At 35.0% G+C, this 27,939-nt stretch overlaps 2 protein-coding genes and 1 non-coding gene across 9 annotated transcripts in view; 2 read left to right on the forward strand and 1 right to left on the reverse strand.

Moving 5' to 3' along the window:
* The window catches only part of PRPF39 (pre-mRNA processing factor 39), a 38,384-nt gene extending 24,107 nt beyond the window's left edge, over positions 1 to 14,277 (forward strand). For all 6 annotated transcript variants that reach the window (XM_027065650.2, XM_053224434.1, XM_053224435.1 and 3 more), the window contains 10 exons: positions 457 to 624; positions 5,019 to 5,184; positions 5,641 to 5,748; positions 7,335 to 7,499; positions 7,814 to 7,940; positions 8,334 to 8,602; positions 9,405 to 9,589; positions 12,525 to 12,599; positions 13,102 to 13,222; positions 13,539 to 14,277. In XM_027065650.2, coding sequence (XP_026921451.1) covers positions 457 to 624; positions 5,019 to 5,184; positions 5,641 to 5,748; positions 7,335 to 7,499; positions 7,814 to 7,940; positions 8,334 to 8,602; positions 9,405 to 9,589; positions 12,525 to 12,599; positions 13,102 to 13,222; positions 13,539 to 13,595 — 1,441 coding nt within the window. In that variant the 3' untranslated portion in view covers positions 13,596 to 14,277. The remainder of the gene's footprint in view (positions 1 to 456; positions 625 to 5,018; positions 5,185 to 5,640; positions 5,749 to 7,334; positions 7,500 to 7,813; positions 7,941 to 8,333; positions 8,603 to 9,404; positions 9,590 to 12,524; positions 12,600 to 13,101; positions 13,223 to 13,538) is intronic.
* Positions 8,679 to 8,764, forward strand: LOC113601701 (small nucleolar RNA SNORD127). Its single transcript, XR_003422983.1, has one exon. It is a non-coding gene; the product is annotated as a small nucleolar RNA SNORD127 (small nucleolar RNA).
* A 297-nt stretch (positions 14,278 to 14,574) lies between the features above and the next one.
* On the reverse strand, positions 14,575 to 27,234 carry FKBP3 (FKBP prolyl isomerase 3). 2 transcript variants are annotated; one of them, XM_015072392.3, is made up of 7 exons: positions 27,085 to 27,234; positions 24,503 to 24,604; positions 23,735 to 23,842; positions 18,471 to 18,606; positions 17,919 to 17,986; positions 16,253 to 16,350; positions 14,575 to 14,923 (listed from the first exon to the last, which is right to left on the reverse strand). In XM_015072392.3, the coding sequence occupies exons 1-7, from the start codon at positions 27,190 to 27,192 to the stop codon at positions 14,869 to 14,871; spliced, it is 675 nt and encodes a 224-aa protein (XP_014927878.1). In that variant the 5' UTR covers positions 27,193 to 27,234; the 3' UTR covers positions 14,575 to 14,868. The 2 variants fall into 2 exon arrangements, with proteins under 2 accessions (XP_014927878.1, XP_026921453.1); XM_027065652.2 differs by lacking the exon at positions 27,085 to 27,234 and adding an exon at positions 26,664 to 26,870.
* Between the last annotated feature and the right edge of the window lie 705 nt (positions 27,235 to 27,939).

A 27,939-nucleotide genomic window follows, 5' to 3' on the forward strand; every position in this document is an offset into this window, starting at 1 on the left:
AGTTTCTGTCTTCTGCCCTAAATGTATCTATTCAACATTTCAAGTTTAACAAATATTTAAGTGTCTGCATTGACACTCTATATGTTTGCAGTGTGTATGTTTGCATTATAATTCTGTATAAGATAAAATTCTATAAACATATATATATTCCCTTTTTGTTTCCTTACTCTTTTTTAATAATTAGTTATTGTATACTTGCGTTATTCCTTCTGCTTTTTGCTCCCTGCTTATATGAGAAGCAGTTGAATATAATTTTGAATTTAGCATAATCTTCTGAAATTTAGAAATAATGTTTTAATTTTTAAAAATTTTTTGAAATTGAGGTATAATTGACATAATAGTTTTAGGCGTACAACTTAAGGATTTGATATCTGTATATATTGCAGGGTGTAGAAATAATATTTTAAAAGTGATTTTATCTTGGAAAGATAACTTAGAAGTAATTTAATTTTTCAGAACTTTCGAGCATGCTGTTTTAGCTGCAGGAACAGATTTCCGATCTGACAGACTATGGGAAATGTATATAAACTGGGAAAATGAACAGGGAAACCTGAGAGAAGTTACAGCTATATATGATCGCATTCTTGGTATTCCAACACAGCTGTACAGTCATCATTTTCAGAGGTGGGTGGAAAAGTCCGATCATTAAGATATATTATGATTAATCAGATAATTCTTAATATTGAGGATTGTAATTCTCTTGAAATGTCATGTAAGATTCTTTCAGATACAAACAGGAATAAAGTTTCTTGCTTGATAATCACAATTTACACACTTTTGAATTTTGATATTTTTCCACATACCTTATGAAATGTTTAGGAATTTTAACCATTTTTAAACAGAAGTTTCTCTATACCCCTTTTATAGATGAAGAATAATGGGACTCCTAAGATATTTCAGAGTGGTGAAGAACGAGAAAATAGAATCAAATTTTAATTATTTTTTGTGGTACTAAATTAACAGTGTACATGGCACATAAAGATGCTTATTTAGAACTTAATGATTTACTTAGGATGCCTTGGTTGGCTTAGTGGAGCATATGACTCGATCTCAGGGTTTTAAGTTTGAGCCCCACTTTGGGTGTAGAGATTACTTAAGAAAAAAAAGTTAAAAAAAAAACAATGATGTACTAAAGGTACATTTTTGTGATTCATATAATACCTTATGTTCAAAACTGAAAGATCTATTATTTATGTAGTAAATCTAGATCTGTTTATATCAAAATCAAAATCAAAAAATCAAAATCAAAAATAATTTCATTTAAATTTTCCACTATGAATTTGTCCTGACTGGTATCATTTCATTTTTATGAGTACTGTTAAAACAACTAATTCTGTGTGATACGATTTCCACATTCTGTTTTCTCATGTACTCAAAGTGTCCCACTGATATGGACTCAAAGTCTTTCTGAACAAGAAAGTATGTGTTGTAAGTATTTACTATGTTGATAAATACTTGCTTTTTTAGCTACCATATTTTCTATAGTTTGTTACAATTTTTATAAGTAGTATTGTGTTAAAGCCTGTAAGTTAGGTACTTTTTGAAGGATTTTCTAAATTTTTCTTTACTGAAAAAGTAGAAGACTTAATGAAGCATCTGAAAAGTACCGTGGATCAGTTTGCTAAAGACAGAAGTTATGCTGATCCAGTTTAGGAATAGGAATGATGTAGATCTGAATATACTGTCTTTGTTTTTTTATGGAGTATAGGAGATGCACAGGTTTCTAGGCAGAAACTTGCTAAAAGACATTATTAACACAAGACTTCCCATATGCAAATGCTTGGTGAATGTTTGAAAGAATGAGTGAACACAAAGTTTTTAAAAATCCTTATGAGAACAAGAGGGTGGCTTTTCACATGCCAATTTTTCTAGGATCTATAGTATAGATACAAAGTCTGTGACAATAAGAACTTTATTGTTGGTAAGAAAGATAAATTAGGAAACACTTGTTATATACCATTTGCCATGTACGAGATGCTGTTCTGAATCCCATATAGTTAATTTAATCCTCACATGAAGCCAGTGAGGTATAGGTACTATTATTATCCCCATTTTATGGAAGTAGAGGCACAGAAAGATTAAAATACTTGCATGATGTCACAGAGTTAGTTAGTTGGAAGCTGTTTGGAACCTAGACAGTGTGGCTCCAAAGTTCTTGGTATAGTTTCCTCCACATCTTTTTTTTTGTTATTAAATGAATATCCCACTAGATTTTTTAAAATGTATAGATGCTTATAATAGACATTAGTGGATTGCATTACAAATATTGCTCTTTAATCTGCTCTTGTTCTTTTAATATTTTGACATTTTCCTTATCAGTGTATATAGCAAACTCACAAGTAGTGTTTGTGTAAGTAAATCTTATGACATGACTAACTGCTTTGTGAACTAGGGGAATGTTTTCTTTTGCCTAATACACTCCTCCTACTTAGTTGTTTATTTAGCACTAGCTATGTAAAAGATTATATACCATTTAAGTTGTAGAAATAAGGGCTCAAACAAGTTATGTGTGAATGGTGTTGGCCGTCAAGCTTGTTGAAAATGTAGAAGAGGAAGCGCATATTTTTTTAAAAAAGTGTTCTAAGTGCTGTAATAGTTTTTCTGTTGTGTAGGTTTGTATACTGGATATACACTGATGACATCTCTAAGAAAGTATCTAATTTAAAATATTGTTAGCATGTGGACTTTGTTGATGTGATCTAACTTCTCAGACCCATGCCCTCGTAGTTCCTAAGCTCCAGAAATAATATCTAAATACTGATAATTTCCCAAAGGGCAGTATTTTTTACTTCTATGGCTGTGATACCTTTTCTGCTTCCCCATTTGTCTGGTTGCTCATATTACTCAAAACCAGATAGCTTAATGTTTTCTATATGAAACTTTCTCTAGTTTAGCAAAATAGAAAGTATTTCTGTCATTTGTGCCAGCACTCTGCCTATTTATTTACATTTGTCTTAACGCTAATAACACCACTTTAAATTTATGTCTCTTGTATATAGTTCTTGCACATTGGTCAGTTTCTGAGACTTACTAATACTTTTTATCCTTAATACCTAGGAATAGGGCTCAGTATATTAGATTCTCAGCCATTCTTTATTGAATAAATTATTTTTCAGTAGAAAAAAGGCTGATGAAAAATTACTGCTTAGTATTCCTATTTTATCACCATTTGAAAGAATTTCCTATATAACATAGCAGTTATTTTAAGTTTGTGCTCTGTAAGTAGTTACAAGTTTTTTATTTGTATCCTAACAATTTTAATATTTATATGAATATTAAATCTGTTCATTTTCTTACTATACTTTTGAGTTCTTCATTAAAAAAATTTTTTTAATAAGGAAGTCTGTATTTTTTGTCTCCCAGGGGTGAAACAGATCCAAGTTAAGCCTCTGTATCCATTGACTATGCAAAATTTAGATTAGTTTCCAATGTTATTTACATACATGAGTGACAGCCTTAAAATCCATAAAAATTCAGGTATCAGTAGCCTAAATCAGTTTTAAGAAACTTGGGAAAATATCCATAAGATTGGAACATAAGATAAATATACAACTATGTGTAATAATTTGATTGGAGAGGTTGGTTTGGATCAGCGTAAAGACTTTATCTAAGGAGATTGGATTTTAGCCTGAATGCAGGGTAAATGTACTGAAGTTATTTTGACATGGGCTGGGGGGCGGGAAGGATATGATCATGTTTACTATTTTGTTTTTCATGTTTACTTTTTAATATTTTTATAGAAATATTGGGGTTGAGATGGGAATAGTGAGACTAGAGGCTGGAAGAGCAGTTTATATTTAGAAGGTGAAATCAATAGGACCTGGTACCCAGTGGAATGTAAATGATAAAAGCAAAATAGAAGAGATGTAGAAACCGAGTGGTTGGCAGTACCATTAATCAAAATTAGAAATGCTGAGGGTGTTGATTGTGGATGAAATGACACAATTAGTTCAAGATGTTGCGTAAAATTTCCAAATTTAGATAGTGTAGCTATTTTAGGTCTTTAGCTTGGTTTTTTTTATTAAAATTTGCATATATATAAACTAGTGTGCATGGATAAAATGAAATGACTTTTTTTCCAAAACACTTTTTGCTTAAAATTAACCTATTTCTTTGTGCAGAGTTTTGGCAATTGGATAGAAAAGTATGGGCTTGAGTTATAGGTTTTAGAGTCACCATAGGATGCTTATTATTTCTGTTATTAATAAGATTGGGCATGAATTAAATGAAAATAGATGAGAACAAAATGTCAGATGGAGTCCTTGGCAATCCTAACATTTAGGGACTGATAGGAAGGGACAACCCTCACAGGAGATCAAGGATCAGTCAGAGACTTGGAAGAAAACCAAGAACGCAGTAACTCTGAGCCAAGGGCAAAGAAGGTTCTAAAAGGAAAGTGTGGTTAAAGGGCTTAAGTAGTGAAGACTTAAGTGATAGTGATAACGTTTAGGATAGAGGCTGTACTGTGAAACAAGTGTCCATTTAATTTTGCATGTAAAAGGCACTTGGTGGCTTTAATTAGGGCAATTTCATTGAAGTTTTTGGCACAGACACAGATTCAGGAGTAATTGAGAAGTGGGAAGGAGCTACAAATGTTTGTTGATCATTTATAAATGATCATTTATAATTTAAATAGGGATTACTATTATTTCATTTTAAAGTAGTTTTGCAGAAAGAAAGAAAGAAAACTTTGCAAAATAGCATTGTGCCATTTTACAGATGAGAAAGCCAAGACATAAAGAAGGGAAAACTTCCCATAAGTCAAATAACTAATAATGGACAGAACTAGGATTTGGATTTATGCCTCTCCATGCTTTTTCCATTCCATTGCCAAGGCATGAAGAAAATTAAGTTGTCTGTAGACCATTTAATCAAGTGGTAGCTTTCACTATAGACAAGGAAAGGGTTTGGTTTTAAATCAGAATTTTTTTGGAAGAGTAATGTGTAGTAGTAATTGAAAATGGGATCTAAAATTACGCTTCGTATATAGAGCATTTATTTTCATTGGCTTCTTTTAGATTTAAAGAACATGTACAGAATAACTTGCCTAGAGATCTGTTAACTGGTGAACAGTTTATTCAGCTGCGAAGGGAATTAGCTTCTGTAAATGGACATAGTGGTGATGATGGTCCTCCTGGTGATGATCTACCATCGGGAATTGAAGACATAACAGATCCAGCAAAGGTAACTAAACTTAGGGAAAAAATCCTTTAATGCATGAGAAACTAGACTTTATATCCCTTTACTTCATGTGTTGTATCACTTGTAGCTCATATAAAATTAATTTCTGATTGAGGCAAGTGGGGATTCTTTAGCTGTGGTATAGTTTAAATACAGATTTAACGTAGAGAATCTATTTTACTATGAGACACCTGGAAATAGCTTAGAAGGGGCATTTTGCCTGTGTTGTGATCTACTAGCCCCTTTTAAATACATACACATGAGAAAGTGGGTTTTTTTAAGGAGATTTTTAACTTTTAGTATTGTTAATTGTACTTTACACATAATTGATAACAGCTTAAAACTTAACACAATTATAAGATTAAAGTAGGTGTGAATAATACTTAAATGTAAGCAGTAATATTAAAAAATTTCATTATCTAACTTGTGTGATTTAAATTTTTTCTTTTTCTTCCCAAGCTAATTACAGAAATAGAAAACATGAGACATAGAATCATTGAAATTCATCAAGAAATGTTTAATTATAATGAGCATGAAGTTAGTAAAAGGTGGACATTTGAAGAAGGTGTAAGTGTTTTTGTTTTGTAATAGGCTTCAAAATATAAAAATAGGAATAATGTATTTTTCCGTTTTGACTAATGTCTTTACTATTTTGTTTATTTAAGTAATAAGACATTTGTCCCACTTATCTCTACCATTATCAGTTTTCTGTTATTAATTTTACAATCTTATAGAATGAATTCAGATTTATTTGATTTGCAAGATATGTTTACTCTGAACCATTTTATTATAGTTCTGTTTTTAGAATCAAGTTTGAGTTCATACTTTATGTATTACAAAATACACCCATTTTAGATGTGTAGTAAAATGAAGGTTTTCCCCCCCACAGATTCTAATTATTTTTGTTTTTGAAATAGCTTTATCGAGATATAATTCACTTACCATATAGTTTACCCATTTAAAGTGTATAATTCAGTAGTTCTTAGTGTATTCACAGATACATGCAGCAATCACCATAGTGCATTTTGGAACATTTTCATCACCTCACAAATTCCTTACCCTTGGGGCGCCTGGGTCACTGAGTTGCTTAAGCATCTGACTTTTTTTTTTTTTTTTTTAAGACGTTTATTTATTATTGAGGGAGACAGAGACACACACAGAGCTTGAGCAGGGGAGGGCAGAGAGAGGGGAAGACAGAATCCGAAGCAGGCTCCAGGCTCTGAGCTGTCAGCACAGAGCCCGACGCGGGGCTCGAACTCACAAACTGCGAGATCATGACCTGAGCCGAAGTTGGTCGCTCAACCAACTGAGCCATCCAGGTGCCCCAGCATCCAACTCTTGATTTTGGCTCAGGTCATGATCCAAACCATCCAAACCATGATCAGGTTTGTGAGAGAGAGCATCACATCGGGCTCTGTGCTAACAGCATGGAGTCTGCTTGGGATTCTCTCTTCCTCTCTCTGCCCCTCTCCTGCTCGTGTGCACATGCACATTAAAAAAACAAAACAAACCTTGCTTTTTAGCTGTCACCCCTCTACTACCTCACCTGCCTGCTCTAGCCCTAAGGTACCACTAATCTCTTCGATGTTTCTATAGATTTCCCTATTCTGGCCTTTCATATGAGAGTGGAATCATACAGTATTTGGTTTTTTGTGACTGGCTAGTAAATTCAGTTTTGGCATGTATATGTACATTATGGTATGGCACACTACAGCAATTAGGACATAGAACTAGTCTGTCATCCCAGAAAGTTCCCTTGCCCCATTTCATTCAGTAACCTGTATCCCACTCCTAGCCCCAGTTACCTACTGATCTGCTTTCTGTTATGTAGCATAATTGTTCAATTTTAAATTACTCAATAAAGAAATAAGTTTGCTGAAAATAAAAAAAATTATATAGTGCCATTAAAATGACTAAATAGAGAATACATTCTGTTTCTTCAATTTTTAAAGCCCAAGAAATTTAAGGGGTTTTAGTTGTATTTTTTTATCATGAAATATGGTGATGAAAATTTTCTTGGTTCACCATCATTAATTATGTACATAGTTTAGATAGTTTGTATTGTTCCTATAGTCTAGTGTTTTCTGGTGTTGGTATTGGTTTACTTTCGTTGCAATGTCCTACTTTTTTTTCCTGTTGTACTTTTGTTACAGATTAAAAGACCTTATTTTCATGTGAAACCATTGGAGAAGGCACAACTAAAAAACTGGAAAGAATACTTAGAATTTGAAATAGAAAACGGGACTCATGAACGAGTTGTGGTTCTCTTTGAAAGATGTGTCATATCATGTGCCCTCTATGAGGAGTTTTGGATTAAGGTAAGAAAATTATATGCTCTGAAACTTGAACATATTATAAACATTGATCTAGTGACTAACCTTTTTTGTACTTCTGTTGAATGTTGTTCATATAACTATATCTGTTGCATTAGGAGATGGTCTGCTTGCAACCAGATTTGACTGCTGCATATGCCAACCTCGTTGCCTCTCTTCGTCCTTCCTTACAGAAACTAGTCTAGTGGTTCAATAAAGGTGCTGAATGGGTTTAAAAATAGAATTTTATCGTTCTGTCACATATTTAATGGCTTGTTCAACTGTAAATTATTCAGTATTTCCTCTGTTTCTGTATGTAGTATGCCAAGTACATGGAAAACCATAGCATTGAAGGAGTGAGGCATGTCTTCAGCAGAGCTTGCACTATTCATCTCCCAAAGAAACCCATGGTGCATATGCTTTGGGCAGCTTTTGAGGAACAGCAGGGTAAGAATGAGGAAATTCAGTTGATATTTTTGGGATTTTAAGTTAACTTCAAGATAAAGTTCTAGGAATTGAGTCTTGAGGGATGGTATAGAGCAGAGGTCAGTCTTGTTTTTTGTTTTTGCTTTTCTTCCTTCAGGGGGTAAACTTTTTTTCTATTAAAGGCCAGATAGTGAATATTTTAGGCTTTGAAGGCCATATGGTCTCTTTCCTGACAACCCTGCCATTGTAGCCCACCCAAAAGCATCTGTAGACCATAGATAAACAAATGAGCACGGTTATTTTCAACAGGCAGAGGGCTAGATTTAGCCTGTGGACTGTTATTTGCCAATACCTGGCATAAAGGATATTTCAGAAGTTTAAATCAAAGCATAAACATTTAATTAACATTTCTAGGTAATATTAATGAAGCCAGGAATATCTTGAGAACATTTGAAGAATGTGTTCTAGGATTGGCAATGGTTCGATTGAGAAGAGTAAGTTTAGAACGACGGCATGGAAATATGGAAGAAGCTGAACATTTGCTTCAGGATGCCATTAAGAATGCTAAATCAAATAATGAATCATCGTTTTATGCTATCAAACTAGCCCGACATCTTTTCAAAATACAAAAAAACCTTCCAAAATCAAGAAAGGTGCTTTTGGAAGCAATCGAAAGAGACAAAGTATGTATTTGTATTTTAGAATATCTTCCATAAAAAAAAAATAAATGGTCGTTTTTGTTTTTTTTCTTTCCCATTTTGGCAACTATGATGAAAGATTTGGTCTGTATGTAATATATTTTATTACTAAATGAAGACAACAGTCCCTCTAAACTGATGTTGCCATTTTTAACAATTGTTTAAATTATTATGTATTAAAAGGTTGAGAAAATTAAGATTATTGGGTTAAAAAGTGTTGCAGACATTGTGACACTTTGTATTTCCCTCACATTTAGAAATTTCACAACAAATTTACTGATAGTTTTAAGTAGAGGACCTGGGAGAGTACTTTATAAACAAAAACATGGCAGATGTCTACGTTTTAGCAACTGTAACAATGAGATTCTTTTTTAAAGTATTTCGTTTTACATATCGGTTGGCAAAAGGCAGTGTATAGGAAATTTCCTACTTTTTAGATTTTAAGCTAATGACAGGTCTGTGGAACTGTGGAAACCATTTTTTAATGTTTTATATTTGTCATGGTAGGTCAAGCCACAGTAAACCTAAGATAAGATACAGGGTCTTAACTATTGGCATTTAATAATTTTAATAGTTGGGGAGATACCAGGATGATGTCATTACTTATCAGTATGCTAATTAGTTTTTTCACCTGTTATGTGTATGCTGAAAATATTTAACTTGAGTTACATTTTAATGGCTTTCAATATTTTTCAAATTTAGGCATAAAAATTAAGACATTTTAAATATCTGTGTTCTAATCAAAACATTTTAGAAATATTATTAATTGATACTGCTTTTTACACAGGAGAATACAAAGTTATACCTCAATTTACTTGAAATGGAATATAGTGGTGACCTCAAACAAAATGAAGAAAATATCCTAAATTGTTTTGACAAAGCTATACATGGTTCATTACCTATTAAAATGAGAATTACATTTTCTCAGAGAAAAGTGGAGTTTCTTGAAGATTTTGGTTCAGATGTTAATAAGTAAGATCTTAATTATATATTATTTGAATAATAAATGAGCATTAATAATTTTGTATGAGTTTAATGATTAGTAGAAGTTAACATATTTCTTTTTCCTCATATATATGGGGGTAAATTCAGTTTTGCAAATGTGTATGTGTAACAGGATATATGGTTTGTCTTTCCTTCAAATTGTTTTCAAAATTTTGGCATTGTAATGTAAACAATGAGAAGGCAAGAAACAGCAAATCCTTTGAAAAAGTAAATGGGTCAAGGATTGAACCTTGAAACACAGAAACAGTATATACACCACAAAAGGTGGATGTGGTTAATCTAGAATAGGGATGCCATTTTATCTCTGATTGGAGGAAACAGTATGGTTGCACAGATGATGCCTAGTGGCCTTATTTCATGCATTGTAAAAAGCTGAAAGTTGAGGGTGGTGGAAGGGTTTACTCTAGGGGATTTGGGAAAAGGACAAGTTTGCAACTTATATTTACAAAATAGAAGAGCAGAAGTATTGATTAGAGCATTGCTGCTGTTCCATTCTTAACTGATTGTAGTAGGGAACTATCACAGTTCTTATAAGGCATGTCCCTTCTCTAGTTACCCTAATTTAGAGTGATTTCTATTGAAACAGCTGTTGATAAAATGAGGATTATTTGTCTCTGTTTATGTGTGTATACATTTTTGATGGTTGAGTAAAATTAAAAAACATTTAACAGAAGTTAAATTTTAATACAGTTGTATATATGTGCTTTACATCATAGTAAATGTTTTCCATGAATTGTCTACTGTAAAATACCTAACAGTCTAATGAGGTTGTAGGTACTGTTCTTATTTTTTTTGTTGCTACTGTTGTTCTTTTAATAGATGAAGAGAGGCTTAAAGAGATTAGGAAGTTTTTCCAAGGTCAGTTAGCTATTATTACATTGTGCAACTGGGATTAGAACTTGCTTCAAAGTCTATGCTGCTAACCACCTGTGCTGTATATTTAGTGTCTTCTGTTTGTTTTGCACTGAAGAAAGTGCACAAAAGAAATGGGATATGTAATTCTAGCTTCTAGTCTAGTTGGATGGTTTAATCAGAGGAAATAGGTAAGTATATGAGGTGGCACAGAACTGTTAAGAAGGCTGTGCTTTCTATGGATCAGAATGGATTTGTCATCCTTCACAGAGGAGATGGGGCTTCATTTGGGTACTATGGGATTCTGGTAAGGAAAGAATAAAATTGTGGAAGAAAGTTAAAGTTCATGTGAAAGTAACATCTGCTTGATGGGAGGATTTTTGAAGTAGACGGTGTGATGTTGATTGTGCTGTGCTTGGTTCAGAGCACACGCAGTGCCATGATTGACAGTAGGAAGCTATTAAGAATTTTGACTGGGATTAAATGACATATTTGAAATTGGCAGTAATATGTGGACAAATCTGAGGCTTAACACAAAGATAACAGGTCCTTGCAAATAAAATTATAGAGGGTCTGGATATCAGGTCTAAGATTGTTGTAGTTGAAATTTAAAAAGGGTTTGACTGAAAAATAGATGAGCTTAGAAATTAGAAATTTAGGAATTTAGGTAGTATGTATTGGTAAGAACTGATTTTTTATTTCTTTTTAATTTTAGTTAGCCAACATACAGTGCAGTATTGGTTTCAGGAGTTGAATTCAGTGATTCATCACTTACATACAACACCCAGTGGCCACCACAAGTGCCCCCCCTTAGTACTCATGAATTGATGTTTAATTCAGCTAAATATATGCTTAAATCCTAGCTGTGTCACTTACTATTTGTGGATTCCTCACTTTTCAGATTTTCTCATGTATAGATTGAGTCTCTTACCACCTAATCCATAAGTGGATTCCTTAAGCCTTAAGGAAATTAGTCCATTTAAAGTGCTTGGTGTTGAGGAACAACCAGAGCACTGTGATTAACAATTTCATAGCCTCTTGAACATTTTGGGGCCAGAGTTATTTGTTGTTATCATTGGATGTGTATATATGCAGATTGCTCAGGGATGTTGTATATGCATGTAAATTATCAAGGTCATTTCTACAGAAATATTAACTATCTGTGTTAGGGTTAATGATTACTTTAAAAAATAAGGCCATCTTTGTTTTTAAAAAAATATTTCAGAAAATGGTAAAAGGTAAAAGGAAAACAGAATCTTTAGGATTTTTCTGTCAGTTTGGCTTCAAGTGACATTGTTTTTGAAGTTCTGAGTTCCAGGTGAGACTTAATACGCGTATTATGTCGGAATTTTTTTATTAAAAAAAATCTTCATCAGTGATAAAAATTATATTGTACTTTTATATTAGTTCTAATTCAGTTTATCACATGGTCAAAGTTTAAATACACTTGATCCTAACTGGTGTCAAGTGTCTTTAATAAGCATGGTTAGATTTCAAAAATGTAGAAATTACAGAACGTTCAGGACTTCTTTGCACTGGACAAAAACACATCCTCAAGGCCACTGTCTCAGTTGTACAATAACTTCTTAGGCAGGCTCTCCCCGTGTGTTAGAAATGATAATAAAAGGTAGCTCTTGACCAATATCCCATCAGCTCAGTCAACCGTAGTAGTGAGAACAGGCACTTTTCTAGTAGCTCAAAAATCCTGGGAGTTATTAAACGTCTTGGTTTGGGTCAAATGTTCACTCTAAACCAATTATTGGTCAGGGGTATATAGTGCTGTGGTTGGCCAGTTCTGAATCCCTGAAGCCCCATTTGAATCACATGGACTGAGAAGGAAAGTGTAGAGCAGTGGTTTCCCAAGAGGAAATAAATTGGAAAAGGTGGCTGGGAGGAGGTTTGCTTGCAGGTTCATTAAAAAAAATAATAATAATAATTATGTTCATTGCAACATATTTTTGTTACCAAGTGAAAGTAAGTCCAAACTTTAAAACTTTAACAGTTTGGCTTTTGTATATTCCATAGGATGTTATTTTTCCTTCCCTCTCAGGCTTCTGAATGCTTATGATGAACACCAAACACTCCTAAAAGAACAGGATTCTTTAAAAAGGAAAGCAGAAAATGGGTATGTAACTTCTTGCTCAGAATGATTCATGATGCTTAAAAAAAAAGACATTTCATTGCTAAAATGCCTTTAAAGATAAATATTAAAAAAATTTTTTTTAATGTTTATTGTTTAGGGGGCGGGTGGGGGGGGGGAGAGCGTGCGTGAGTAGGGGAGGGGCAGAGAGAGAAGGAGGGAAACACAGAATCTGAAGCAGGCTCCAGGCTCTGCTCTGTTAGCACAGAGCTGAACCCAGGGTTCAAACACACAAACTGAACTGTAAATCATGACCTGAGTTGAAGTCGGACGCTCAGCGCCCCTAAAGATACGTACTTTTAAATGTTGCCTTCAAGTTGTGGTAATTTAGATACTTTACATTCATGATTTGAAAAAAACTGTACAAAACTTGAGTAGTTGAGAACTTTACTAAAACAAATGTACACAGGTACAAATGTAAACATGCATACATTTGTTTTAAAAGTACTTACCTGTGGGAATTTAAAGTTTTTTCCCTTGTATTTAGGTCAGAAGAACCAGAGGAAAAGAAAGCTCACACAGAAGACACAACTTCATCATCTACACAGATGATTGATGGTGATTTACAGGCAAATCAAGCGGCATATAATTATAGTGCCTGGTATCAAGTGAGTTCACCTAATTGAATTTTTTGCTTGTAGATGTTATTCAAAAATGAAAATAAAAATAATTTAAGTTTTTTATTTAATAATTAGAATAATTTAATAATAAAATTAAAAATAAATTAGGATAGTCTTTTTTTTTTTTTTTTTTGTAACAACTACTTCTATTCCAGACTGTATAATAAATTGTCTTTTGTGGTTAAGTCTTGGAATTTTAGCACTGAACACATGCCTGGTTTCTTAAATGTACATGCTTTAATTATACTTTCATAAATGGAACTGAGCCAGTTTTAGCATGCTAACATGTGCTTTTTCCTTTCAGTACAATTATCAGAATCCGTGGAATTATGGACAGTATTACCCTCCCCCTCCAACCTGATGGGAAAATATATCAGATGGAATGTATTAAAAGTATGAAATTATTTTTTTTTAATGAGGGATGTAAACATAGCATAAGCTTGTTGTATTTGATAACTTGTCTTCCTGTTTTCTGTGTAACATGATTTGTTTAGTAATAGGGGAAAATGTCACTTAGTAGCTTACCACAGATACTATTTCCTACCATTTATAAAATTTACTTTTTATTGGAGAACTATTTTTTTGATTTTTTGCATTAAGTGGTCTAGAATTCTTTTGCAATGGATTTGCAACAGAAATCCTTTGTAGCCTTAAGGGGTAGGAAAAAAACTGACTGGAAATCATGTCAGTGTAGTTCAAGATACTGAAAATATATAAGGGCTGGTTATTAAGGATTTACCTCCTCTGTAAAAAAAAAATGGATTTTTAACCTTTAATGACAAGGTTTTGTCTGTTTCAATTATCCTTGTGAATTTGGATTTAACTGCAGAAAAGATACACTGTTAAATACTATGTCTTGGGATAGAGATTATAAATGAAAAAATGGAGTGTTTGCATCCCTTTTAAAAAATGAAAATCATATCAAAAGTATGTTGTTTCAGGAGACTTTGTATTTAGAATATTCATGTAAAACTTGTGAGCAAGCTTTCATTTTGATCAAACTGATCATCTTCATTTTTGTAATAAAACTTAAGACTCCTTAACTAATTGTTATGAGTTTATTTGGGGGCAGGTTCACCTAACAATATTAACTTTATCATTATTAGTGGACCATTGGTTTTGAAGTATACTTTTCTTGAATTTAGCTAAAATCACACCATTTATAGCTTTTTGCTCCCTCTGTTTCTCTGCTTGTCTTCTCACTATACAGGAATATTTATTTAAAGAGGAGTGTGCCTCTGGAAAAGCTGTCTGGACAGTTTTACTATAACTCCCTGTTTTGATTAAATGTTAGTCCTGGTTAACCTAATCAGAACAATTATCTATTAACAACAAATAAATCAAGACACTGAATACATTTTATTGAGCCTTTCAGTTTACAACATGAGGTAAAAGGAAAGTCAGTTCTCTTTAACCAATATTTTACACAGCTGTAGTAAAATATTTCAAACTTTAGGGAATTATAATGGATTACATATATTAAAAGTTGCGGATCGGGTAAACAGTATCTGCATTCTTGAATTTTCCAGTTGACTCTTCCGTTACAATAGTAACCAGCTCTAATTAGTTACATAAATTTCTTCAAGGCCATGTTTTATTGTTGCTGACGTCTTTACATCTGAAGCATTGCTATTTCAGTCAATATCCACTAATTCCACTTCAAAAATGAGTTTTGCATTTGGTGGAATTCTGTTGCAGAAGTCAAGGTAAACTTGATAAAAATTGCTTCTTCCTTCACTCCCAATATCCTCAGTCTAAAATTAGCATTATATCTAATGGATATTTGGTATTAACCTCAAAGAGAAGGGCTTTATGAATGACTGAGAGGCTAACACATACTAGCCTAGTGGTTCCCCAAAGTATCTTTGTGAATGGTGATCATAACCTACTAGTATAGGCTGACAAGACAAGTTGAGTTTGGACTAGGATCTTCCTTACCTGGATGCCTCACCAGTACTCCCAAATTAGCCACCACCTAGTGAAGATGGTTACTCAGTGCTTTAAAAAAAACAAAACAAAAACAAGGACGTGATTTAAATCTAGCTGGGTGTATAGGTTATGTTAAATCAAATTTCGTATGAGGTAGTGCCTTATATTTGCTGTGATTTTTTAAGATGCCAAGTTCAGAAAAGTGTTATTTTTATCTGATTGGTTTTGAGATGCTTCCCATGAGAGAGAGGCAGCTGTCATTGGGCCATCTAATTTTGATAGGCTTAGAAGAGGGCTATATTCCTAAATAATTTTAACTGATACAAGTGGAGAGGGCTATATTCCTAAATAATTTTAACTGATACAAGTGGAGAGAACTTCCAAGTTTTTTAAAGTTACTTTAACTAATCCAACTAGTACAATGGGAATGGAACCAACAAAAGAAAAAACAACTTCTCAGTTATTGGATTGTTCTGATCATAATGGTCAGGAGCCATGTTTATTTTTTTGTTTTGTTTTTTTTTAATTTTCACAAACTGGGCCTATCAGAAAAGTACTGTCATTAGTAGTAATCACAGATGCTTACACTATGGTGGACCCATGGTCCCCTTAAATTTCACAACCAGTAATCCCCAACATATGTTCCATTTCTAAGCTTTGAGTACCCATTTAAATGCCTGAAATTATACTGCAGCATAAAATTACCATGAGCCATACTTATATCCTATAATTTGCTATAGTTGTTTGTACTGGACATCTTAACTCCTTTAAGTAAATCCTTCAAATAGTAACAACTGCCTTTCAAAGATGAAAACGTAAACCTCACAATTTAGCTCTTAAAAATCAAGAACTGATTTCAAGAGGACAAAAATGTAAATTCTATTCGAGCTCAGGTTTGGATACTTTGTACTACTAAGACATGTTAACTCCTGTCTCTATTGGAGGTGTCTACACAGAAGCATCTAAGTATTAGGAATACTGGTCTGGACAGGATTCCTGATCTGGAAATTAACCTAGATAGCGTCTTTTATACCTTCAGGTGGTCTTCATGTTTTTGTTTGTTTTTACTCACAAAGGAGAAAAGGATACTTGGCATCAGGCTGTCCTTTCTTTCCATAAGCCCATTCTGGTTCAATCTCTAGTCGAGCCTTTTCTCCTTTACTCATGGTCAAGAGTGCTTCATCCCACTAAAGGCAAGAACATGAAATAAATACTAATTTGCAAAAACTACATGTAAATCTAGAAAACAGTATATACCAAAAAGCATTCCACTACTGAATTTCATTATATTCTAAGGTAATGTCCTTGGGTGAATCTTGGTCCTTTATTTCCTCATTGCAAAAAAAAAAAAAAAAGATGTATTAATTTTAACTCTACCCCCAATGTGGGGTTAGAGATCTTCATAACTCCAAGATAAAGAGTTGCATGCTTTACCAGCCAAGGCAGCCAGGCACCTTGGGTCTTAAAGTCAGTTACCAAAAACAGTTAAATCAACAGGATGCAAAGATATGACTAATATCATATACTCTGTTGAAATTTCAGTCACATAAAGCTTAAGGGATAGAGATCTGTTACATAATGGCAACTAAGAATATGGTTCACTAGAAGAAATACACAAGCAAATTAGTCACAGGAATAGAAAAATTGATCAGTTTGGTATATAGTTAGTATCAACTAGGTACAATCAGGTAGCAGTTAAGGTTATTTTCAACTAAACCTTTAGTTTGAAGATGTTTTATATGCTATTTTAGGCTCTGGATACGATTGAGTTGTATTTTAGGACTTATCACAGTACAAAGAATAACATTGAGGATTCTCATAAATGCATGTGAATAGGTATGTCAGTTACAACGTTTGATGTTGTGAATAAAGACCATTTAATAATAAATGGGCCCTAGAATGACAGCTTCAGTGAAGCTGATAATCAGTGCTACTATCCATTACCTTTTGTACACTGCAGTGGTCACTGCAGCTCAAGCCTATCTTCCCCTTTTCTCAAAGTCTCCTTCTGTTACCTCTCACAAGAAGGGGTGGGTAAAAAAGGCATCCTTAGGTTTGAAAGATTTTCTGGTGTTTGAACCTCGATTGTGCAAGGTGAAAAAACTCAGAACAAACTCTTTCTTCTATGAGTAATTCAGTGAAACAGGTATTTTACCTTTCTCTACCATGTATAAGTAGCACAACTATGTAACATTTTGCAAGAATCTTAAAAAAAAATTTTTTTTTTAACGTTTATTCATTTTTGAGAGTGCAAGCAGGGCAGGGGCAGAGAGAGGGAGACAGAATCCGAAGCAGGCTCCAGGCTCACAGCTTTCAGGACAGAACCCGACGTGGGGTTCGAACTCACGAACCAAGAAATCATGACCTGAGCTGAAGCTGGATGCTTAACCAACTGAGCCACCCAGGCGCCCCTACAAGAATCTTAAAGATAAATTTAGAAAGCCAAACTTTCTGACAAAGAATTACTTTACGAAGAAAAAAAATATTAAAAGGGGCAGGCATTTAATAACATGAGTCTCTACTATATATTATGTGCTGCAGTTAAGCTTATTTGTTTAGCAACCTTGAGGAAGGTTGTACTGTCCATAACTGAGACCCAGAAAAATTGTGCCAGATCAGTTAGCAATGATAGCACTTGATTTGTTAGACTCCAAAGACTTTTTTTATCATAGCCCCAATCCTAATTCTTTATGGCACCATACCACAAGTAGCATGTGCCAGAACATCTGTTGATTCATTGCCATTTTTTACTTACTCCTCTGATAACTTTGCCTATTCCAACCTTAAAACTTAAAGGCTTGGCGTTTTTCTTCTTCTTTGAGCCTGTAAAACAAATTTTCCTTATAATGCATGATGAAATTAAGTTTCATTGGAAAAACAGTTGACTTAAGTCTTTAAATTGATTTTAGAACTTACTATGCATTTGAAAAGAAAATAAAAATTCAGAAAACTCAAAGAAAATTCTATCTTTACATAAGTTATGGTCTAAAAGGTAGAGGAGAGGGACCTATATTTACACCACTAAAACAGCACACTATTCTCCCTTTTACATTGAAATATGAAAGCCTCACTTTGGGACATTAACCAAGTTTAGACTAAGCTTCCCTATATTTTGCTTCCCAATTACCAAGAGATATTTATTCACCCAGCCAATAGTGAATTGAAGACCTCTTCCAAGTAAATCACAGGTGCAAAGACTTCTGGAAAAATTGACAGCCAAGAGAAAGGTACAGCCAACTGCCCATGTACCACACAAATATTTTGCAATGCCTTATAGCTAAAAAGGTAAGATTACATTTAGACTTACTCGTTTGAATATTAGTATCAAAAACAGTCCCATCCTGTAGTGTTCCTGTATACCAGCAGTGAACAACATCTCCCTTTTTGGGAAAGTTGGTTTTATCTCCTTTTTTAAGAACAGATTTTACATATTTTGGTGGACCCTAAAAACAGAAATAACACACAGAGTTATTAACTCACATCCTTCTTTTTTAGAAGGATGACCAATACTGCCAACTGAGACCCAAGTCTGGTCACAGAGTTTCAAACATTTGGCAACAAACTATTTTCCTTCTGGTTCACCTCTGAGTTAAAAAAAACCCACCAACTCATTGCAAGTCTGTGATGACAATGTTAGTAGATAGCCTCTCTCTAATTTCAAATAACTTCCAGACTCTCTGGAAACCAATGTTCTTTTGACAAAATTCTGTTAATTAACAAATCACAAAATAAATCCTGTTATTTTCCAAGGTCAGAAATATCATTACTATTTAATTCCTATAAAATCATAAGGCATTAAATAAAACACTGTGACTTTTTTTAAAAAAGATTTGAGTTGTTACCAATAACGAACATTACTGAATATTTTATTATATCCAATTAGAATGAATACAGTAATGCTCTATTGGTTTCTGAACTTGAAAATAAATTCACACAATGAATAGAATTATCTATAGAAATTACCATAACATGGGGTACCTGGGTGGCTCAGTCAGTTGAGTGTCTGACTTCAACTCAGTTCATGAACTCACAGTTCATGAGTGTGAGCCCTGCATCAGGCTCACTGCTGTCTACAAAGAGCCTGCTTAGGATCCTCTGTCCCCTCTCCCCCTTCCCCTACTTGTGCTCTCTCAAAAATTAATAAAACATTAAAAAAAATTACAATAGGCATATTATGCTAGAATAAAACAGGATTATCTGGGTCTTCTTTAAAAGTTAAAGGCTTAACCTAATCAGCAGTGATTCCAAACATGTGAGAAAAGCAAGTTTTTATTACTGATAAATGAAATGTAAATGGATGGTAAGTATGGTCAGTAAAGGAGCAAGAATTATTTGTGCCGGGGCTTTGTTATTGCCTTATAATTACTAATGTCAAATACTTATGTGAACTAGAATAATGCAAAAAAACCATTAAATTGGTGATTATGGCTCAGACTTCATGGTGAAGGTGCCAGTCTGCTCACGGATGGCATCCATTTCTGTGTTTCACAAAGTGTCTTTTACAGACCACTCATTGCTTAGTATTGCTACCACTGTTAGAAAAAAAGGGGTCTACCATAATTGTTTTGGAAACACTATGTTAAACAAAGTTAAATATGCCTCTATTCTGCATGATTTCTCAGAACTGTCATCAGCTAACATGCACTGTGAATCTTCAAGGAGACAGAAAGCACAGGTTTTGATGACGCTAGAAAACAACCTGGACCTTCTGGAACCTATATAACACACTTTAAGAAATGCTGTTCTAGTTATTTGATCTGATTTTGCGTTTCACTGCAAGAACCTGATTGGTTTATGGTGAGCGGTCAGATCAGTCCCAAGTCTATACATGAGTTATATGCTTGAATGGACCTGGATTTAAGAAAATTTCTTAGCTTTGCAGCAATTTCTTTAGTTCAGAATTTTGAGAGTAAACATTACGATTTCAGTTAACTGGATAGCATCATAGCCTCTAAACATGAAAGTATGTTACATAATTATTACTATTATCCCTTCAAGAAATATTTGAACATGTTCTGTGTGTTAGAAATTGGAGATACATAGGGTGCAGACAGGGTCCTGACCCTCACTCTAGACGAGAATATAGTCATGTGTATAATTACGTGGGTTATGAGACCTAAAGAGGAAGCACAGGGTGCTAAGATGCGAAGTTTATAACAGAGAAGAGCATTTTCACAGCAGGGAACAGCATGAAAATAGTATAGTCTGCAAGGGAGTAATGAAGGAGACAATGGGATGAGATGAGGATGGAAAGATAGGTAGCATAAGTTAAGAAACGGTTTTGTTTTAAATCTTCGGATCACTGAACAGCCAATTAAGAATTTTAAACACAGAAGTTATAGAATCAGGTTTTTTTTTTTTGTTTTTTTTTTTTTAATTTTAGAGACGGAGAGAGAGAGAGAGCGCGCGCAAGCGAGAAGCGCAGAGGGTGACAGAGGATCCCAAGCAGGCTCCTTGCATAGGGCCCAATCCCATGAACCTGGGATCATGACCTGAGCCAAAATCAAGAGTCCAACACTCTACCAACTGAGATACCCAGGCAACCCAACAGATCACTGTGACCTAGTAAGGGATGGATATGAAATCAAAGTGGAAGTGGGGAGACCTGTTAGGAAGAGGTTAGTATAGTAGTCTGGATCTACACCAGATATAGTTTTGAGATACATGTACTGCAAAATCAACAGAATTTGGTGATGATTAGATGCAGAGGAACTGTACAGGATGAATCTCAATTTTTAGCTGAAGTATTTTTAGTCATTTCTGACTGCTGAGCCTGAATTCCTGCACCATCTTGTATTTTCTCCCATCCAATATTCATTCCTACTTGAAAACTTGAACATTAAACACATAAAAGAAAATATACTGACGAGGACTGATTTATTTAAAGTCCAGTAAGAGCTATTAGACATGGTTCTTTACATTAAAATAAATAAGGTAGAGACAAATAATATAGATACCATGTGCTACAGGAATTTATGCAGTTAAGTATAAAGTCTGGGATGGTGAAAACTTCAGAGGAAGTGATGAGCCCATGACCTGGTTCTTAAAAGTGACATTGAATTGACAAATAGGGAGTTAAAGAGAAAGAAACATTAAATAAGAAATAAAAGTATGAGAGTGGGAAAGGGCGGTTTAATAGGCAATGAGCAGACATTTGTGGTTAAAGAAGAACGTTTCTACCGAAGTAGTAAATATGGAGCTGGGCAGACACTGGAAAACTTTGAATGCCAATAATGCTGTCCAACAGAAATACAATGAGGACCACAAATACGATTTTACGTTGTCTGGCTGCCACATAAAACCAACACACTCAAAATAACATGTCAGTATTTAATCAATATAAAAGATAGATTATAAATTCTTCTGTAAAAAAAAACATACCAAGCTTCTGAAACAGAGTGCGTATTTTACACTGAAAGCACATTTTAATTTGGAGTTGCCACAAAGTGCTCAGTAGCCACATAAGGCTAGGGGCTGCTGTATCGGAACAGCACAGTTCTAGACAGTACAGAATTACTGAAGACTTTTGAGCAGGGTATGGTTTGCAAAATACTATTTTACTTAAGTAAAACTTACGCATTTTACTAGAATAAATATTTTGGGGCTAAATGGAGGAAGAAAGAGAATGAAGGCAGATCAATGATTTTTCTAATACTTCAGGTCTGAGGACTTGGAATGCCTGAAAATCAAAAAGGAATGAAGATTTGAAAAAAAGATTTTGAAAGATTTAAAAGGTTTGAAAAGATGTTTGAGAGCATTAGTCCTGAGGGAGACATGAGAAGGAAAACATTAAAGATTCAGGAATCTTTAATTCTAAGGTAGAAGAAGAAAATGGTTACAACTATGTTAACATTTTGGTAAAATAGGAGTATAAAATGATACAATGGTGAAGGAGTATGAGGACTGAGAACTTGTGGGAGAAGTGTCCAGTAGTTTATGTGGACAATGTGATGGGGAATGCAGCAAGAGATAATATAAAAGTTGCTGAGTAACAGTGAAATTAGAAATCATGCTTGGCTGATATGAAGCATGAATTTATGCCAAACCCAATAAACAGCTTATGATTATTTTTCTTCACAGTGTTCACTCTGCAGCTCCAAAGCACACAGAAAGTAGACAGCAGGAATCAGCTGAGTATTAGCTATGGAATCCAGGTGCTAGAAAGACAGTCAGAGTACATAACTGGGTTCAGGCCTGCCAGTTAAATAAAATGAAAAGAGGTCTTTAAAAAAGGGATATGGTTTAGGATCCTCACAAGATCTCTTTGGAGTGTCTCCAGCCCTTACAACCTTTTATTTGTAACTCTCTTTTCTTTAAGCTCTTAATGATATACTAACTGCTGCCTTATCCCTCCTTTATTCTAATTTTCTGGAAGGCAAACTATTTTGCTAATTGCTTTTGTAATCCTTTTAGTAATTATTATACCTTTATTTACTTTAGTAGCTGCTCAGTGTTTGCCTAGTACAATATTTGTCAAATCATGGGGCGCCTGGGTGGCTCAGTCGGTTGGGCGTCCGACTTCGGCTCAGGTCATGATCTCGCAGTCCGTGAGTTCAAGCCCCGCATCGGGCTCTGTGCTCAGAGCCTGGAGCCTGTTTCAGATTCTGTGTCTCCCTCTCTCTCTGACCCTCCCCCGTTCATGCTCTGTCTCTCTCTGTCTCAAAAATAAATAAATGTAAAAAAAAAAAATTAAAAAAAAAAATTTGTCAAATCATATTGGATGTGATAAACCTCAAAACTGCTTTAGTGTGAATACATATCCATAAATATTCATTTGTGCTTTTCAATCAACAGGAAAATACCATGTAAATTAACTAGCTTTAGTTGTATAAACTTCTGTAATTCTGTATCTGAACTTATACTCTGTCCACAAATATCCAAATGCTATACACCATCATTAGGTAACACCTCTTTATAAGACCTGAGGAATATTATTATTACTATTGGATTATTATCACTGATACTAAGTGCTAGGAATGAGTGAGCTTAGTTAAGCAAGGTATTATCAGAAGTGTTACGATTGTAATTATTCAGCTCTACTGTGGCTGTTCTAAGTGCTGTCCTTGGCTCTACTGAGGCTGTCCATTTGCAGAAATGGTTTAATATGGCTCTTCAAACACTTGTACCAAAATGTAAAAATCTATGTTGGGAAAGTGAGACAGATGACTCCATACCCTGCAGCCAAGCCTGGACTATATCTATTGCCAAGGATAGCGTGTACATTAGAAAAAGCTAAAAATAGTCACAGTGAAGTATCTTTCACTCAGTCCAACTTGGCTATACAATCAGGACCTTAAAATGGCTTTGGAAGCTCAGAAGTTCTGGTCAGACATAGAAGAAATATAAAATACAAAGCTAGAGGTTTTACAGGAAAGCCTTATACTGTAAAGTACTGGTTCTTAGGTGTTTTTTATGATTTAGTACACCTAAGGGAGAGAACACACTCCAAATCAGTGTTTGGTTCACTGAAAAGTGCCCATACTCCACCACTCCTTACTAGGAGAAATCAGTGCTGTAAGCAAATACTTTTATCAAATTCACATTAGAAATAAAATAATATTCTACACAAACCTCATCCAGAGTCTCTTCAGACTTGGTTTCTTTGGGTTTATCTTCATTAAGCTTCACATTTTTCACCTGCTCGGACACTTTACTTATACTTTCAGTACCCTTGAAACGCTGTAAGGAAAATGTTCACCATATTCAGGACAGGTTAAAAGCTAGAAGGGACATCTAGATTTTCAACATTTCAATTGAATGAACATCTGCACCATGAATGTAGGCTACATTATTCAATGTAAATAAATGGAAACTGCCTAGGAAAAATCTTCATTTTAATCAACAAATATGACCCTCAAAGTATTTTACAAGATAAATTCTGAAATGAAATCTTTAGAAAAGGCAACTCAGACTCATATATGAATACCATTCACTAAACTCCTTAATAATGACTCTTTGCTTTGTCATTTCAGAATGAACAAATACTGGAGAATTTAAAATTTGTTTTTCTAAAGGCTCAGCCTCAGTCTGAGATTTTAAATTCATTGGCTTAATCTGGAAATAGAACTTACTTTGGATTTTAACTTTTCAGTGTGCTTATTTGTCTTAAACTATAGGGAATTATTTTTAAGAATTTGGTTCCTTTTAAAATATCAAAACATCCTCCCATACTACAGATGAGCTTTGCTAGATTTGACAGCTAGTCCACTTATGACTAGAGTTAAGAAAAACTGCAGGTGGAAAAGCTTAAAAACATATTTTGGGAATAAGTTTAAACCTTCTTTTTGCAAATAAAATATTTAAAATAATATTTTAGTAATAAAATGTAACAATACTCACCTTACTTTCAAAAAGATGGTTATAGGCTGTAACCAAATGGTCCTTGTTAGCTGTCTTAGCCACATTTTTAATGTTTCCTAACAACTTATGTTCTGCGAGAAACTACAAAAAAAAAAAAAAGCTGGTTAGAATAATCTCCCTCACGTAATAAGGGTCTAAATGTTAGAAAATTCCCTTTTATGTTAGCAATTATGCCTTCAATAGAACTACTAATGACAGAAGAAATGAAATAAACATATTTATACCCTACTTCATAACAAAAAGATTTATGGAAGATTAAAAATATTACTTATAAAAATTGACAGGAGTGGAACTGTAATATGTAGAAGATCACACTGTTGCATACTAACCCTTTTCCTTCCCATTATGGAACTCACAGAACATTTATACAGCAAGTACACTCTGGTGACTGGACAATGCTGCTACCGGTAGGCCATGGCCCTTGGAGCCTCAAACCATTGGGCATAGCTATCTTGACAAATCTGTAACCCATTCTTAGCAGACTGGGAAGCATTATTAGCTAATGCTGGATATACGGTGGTTAAGTATATGGGCTGAGGAGTCAGATCATCTGGGTTAAAATCCTAGCTATCTGATCTTAGACGAGGGAGTAAGTTTTCCTAAAGACTCCGTTTCTGTATCAGAGTGGAAGATTAGTAACAGCATCTATGTCAGAAGGTTGTTCTAAGGACAAATGCAACAATCCACTTAATGCCTTTTATGTACAGCCTGTCGCATGGTCAGAACTCAGTGTTAGCTATTGGGACTGATAACATAATGTACTTAGTAATTCAAAGTAATATAATTCCATTTATCTCAAATAAAAGACTAAATTGGCAGATGGACACCAAAATACTACTACTGAATATTGAGTCATCAAATTGTAACTTCATCTCAAAATCATGTCTTTTTCCTTATTTTATTCTGCTTCCTTTTCTGCCTTCTGGCCCTTGAATCATCATTTTTGTTACTTTCTCAAAGTTCTTCTGGCATCTTCTTTTGATAAGGCAGCTTTTCTAATACTATCACTATTGTATTTTTTTCTCCTCTGCTTTTTCCTCTTCCCCTCTTAATGTTCTAAATTATAAAGGTGGCTGGGGAAAGGCTATTTTGATTAAATGGAAGTAATAAGTTGCTTTAGCACTCTTGTGATTTCTTTAGCAAGATTCCAAAAAGAAATCCAAAATATAAACATCTCCTTGATATCTTATGATCAATAGAACAGTGACTGTCAAATATAGGTTTAAGTATGTGAATGAATACTGGAGAATATGCACTCAAAAGGTTAATGCATTAAAAAATACTCTGATAATTCCAGTCTCTTGAAATTGTCCCATGTGGGCCAGTTTGAGGTTAGATTCCACATTGGGATGATTTGTTCTGTAACAATTTGATGAAGTACAGTACTGAGGCATTAAATATTAACAAATGATATGCCTAGTTTATTCTATTGTTCCAATTGAAATATGAACTGACTTAAGAGAAAATAATTCCACTAGAATGGCATGGTCTTTCTTTTTATCCTGTATCCCCAAACACTAAGCATAGTTCTTGCTATCGATGTATAAATATTTGCTGATGTCAGGATACTTATTATGGGTGTATGGAACCGGAAGCTAGAGAGTAACTATATCTCCTCCTCTTCAAGACACTTCAAAATGAAAATAAAGTACAATCCTCACAGAAGCCAAAAAAATTTTTTTAAAATCCAAGTTTAGAACTTAAATTAAAAATTGTAGAGAAATCATACTGCTGCTTCTATTTCCCGTAAGTGGGGGGGATGCAGCGAGCACAAATTATACAGTGGTTCAGCAGTTTAAGAGAGGCATGGTCTTAATTTCCAAAGGGAAAAGTCTGACAAAAAAAAAACAACCCAAAAAGCAAAAAAACAAACACTTATGACCACAGTTAAGATGGAGACTATATTGAAAAATGCAGCGCGTACAGTATAAAGAATGCCGAATACATTTCTTAAGTTTGTTTATAACAATGGGAGACACTACCCTACATGCGCATGTAACTCCCCTAAGTATAAAGAGTGAAAAGGTCATGTGAAGAGTAGAAATTTTAAAAAGTTAACCCGCAATCTACAGATTTTTAAAAATTACACGCAGTAGCGTTCAGTATTTAGTAACTGATGAGAAAAACGAATTGCACATACCGTTCCCACAAAAATATTCACAATCCTTCTCATTTCCCTAATGGCCTACTCCCCTGTAAGGGTCTCATCCAGGTCCCCAGTCCTCAGGCACCGGTCCCAAACCCCAGTATCTCCTGTTTGTTTTTGTTTTCTTTTTTTCATGGTTTCCACCCTCACTCAACGCGCCCAAGGAGGTTCTAATTATGCAATTGCTGCCTGCCTGCCCCCAAGAAATACAGCCATTCCCTCCGCCCAAACGAGGCAGCCCGGGAAGGCGGGAGCATGGCTCCGCCGCGCACGCGAGGCCTCTCCGGCCTTCCAGGCCACAGGCCGCGGGAGGACGAGGGCGGGGGCACGGAGGAATACGGAATGTACGGGCATCTCCGGGGGGGTGAGGCGTCCCTCAGCAGCACCAGCCCGGCCGCCCCGCCGCCTCTGGTACCGAATCTGAACCGTGGTCCTGTAGAAACTTGATAATGTCCTTCTTGGGGAGCTGCTCGCTGCGCAGCTGCTCCACGGTCCAGGCCCGCTGTGGCACAGGCGCCGCCATCTTCCCCCGCTGCCTCTGCTTTACTGAGCCAGCCCGCCTTGGTTCAGCATCGCCCCGCCCCTGGGGCGTGGCGTGGGCTCCGCCTAGAGCTCGGGGAGGCGGGGTCACGGCGCTACCCGTCCGGATTGGGGCTGGTCCTTGAGTGATGTCAAGGCTGTGCTTTGAGGGCTTCTTTGTTGAGTCCGGGAATAAACCAGTTGATGGGGTCCTTGTGGCGGACTATGCGGATGACCTAAAACTGTCATCTGCTCTTAATTGGAACCATTGTGAGGTGACCAAAGTTGGTAGTGATTTTTATTTACTAGCCATTACCCCCATTTGTGTATTACCGAAGGGCTTCTATGCCTGTAAGGCCTGTATATTACCTGGTTCAAGAAAACAACAGCAGTCAGAATCTAATTTCATTCTATCTAGTTTTAGCCTAAAAATTCACACCTGAATTGGCTTGTCCATCAGAACAACATATGCCCCACCATCTCCCTTTTAAAACTCACACAAATTAAACTAAAATACAACTTTTCACTTTCCCTGCCCAAGAAATAAAAACACACGAGAAAGTTTGTCTAAAAGCAAGTTCAAGAAACTTGAGCAAATAAAACGGTGTAAAGAAGCTACACACAGGATACTGCTTGCTGATGAGGGTGACGTTATCAATGTTCAAAACAACCTCAGGTGAATGTACTTTTTCTCAATACACGAGGAAACAAATTTAGAGAGGTTACTCCAAGTTGCCAAGGTTTAGAGTGG

The sequence above is a fragment of the Acinonyx jubatus genome, chromosome B3, assembly GCF_027475565.1.
Source record: "Acinonyx jubatus isolate Ajub_Pintada_27869175 chromosome B3, VMU_Ajub_asm_v1.0, whole genome shotgun sequence".
NCBI classification, from domain to species: domain Eukaryota; kingdom Metazoa; phylum Chordata; class Mammalia; order Carnivora; family Felidae; genus Acinonyx; species Acinonyx jubatus.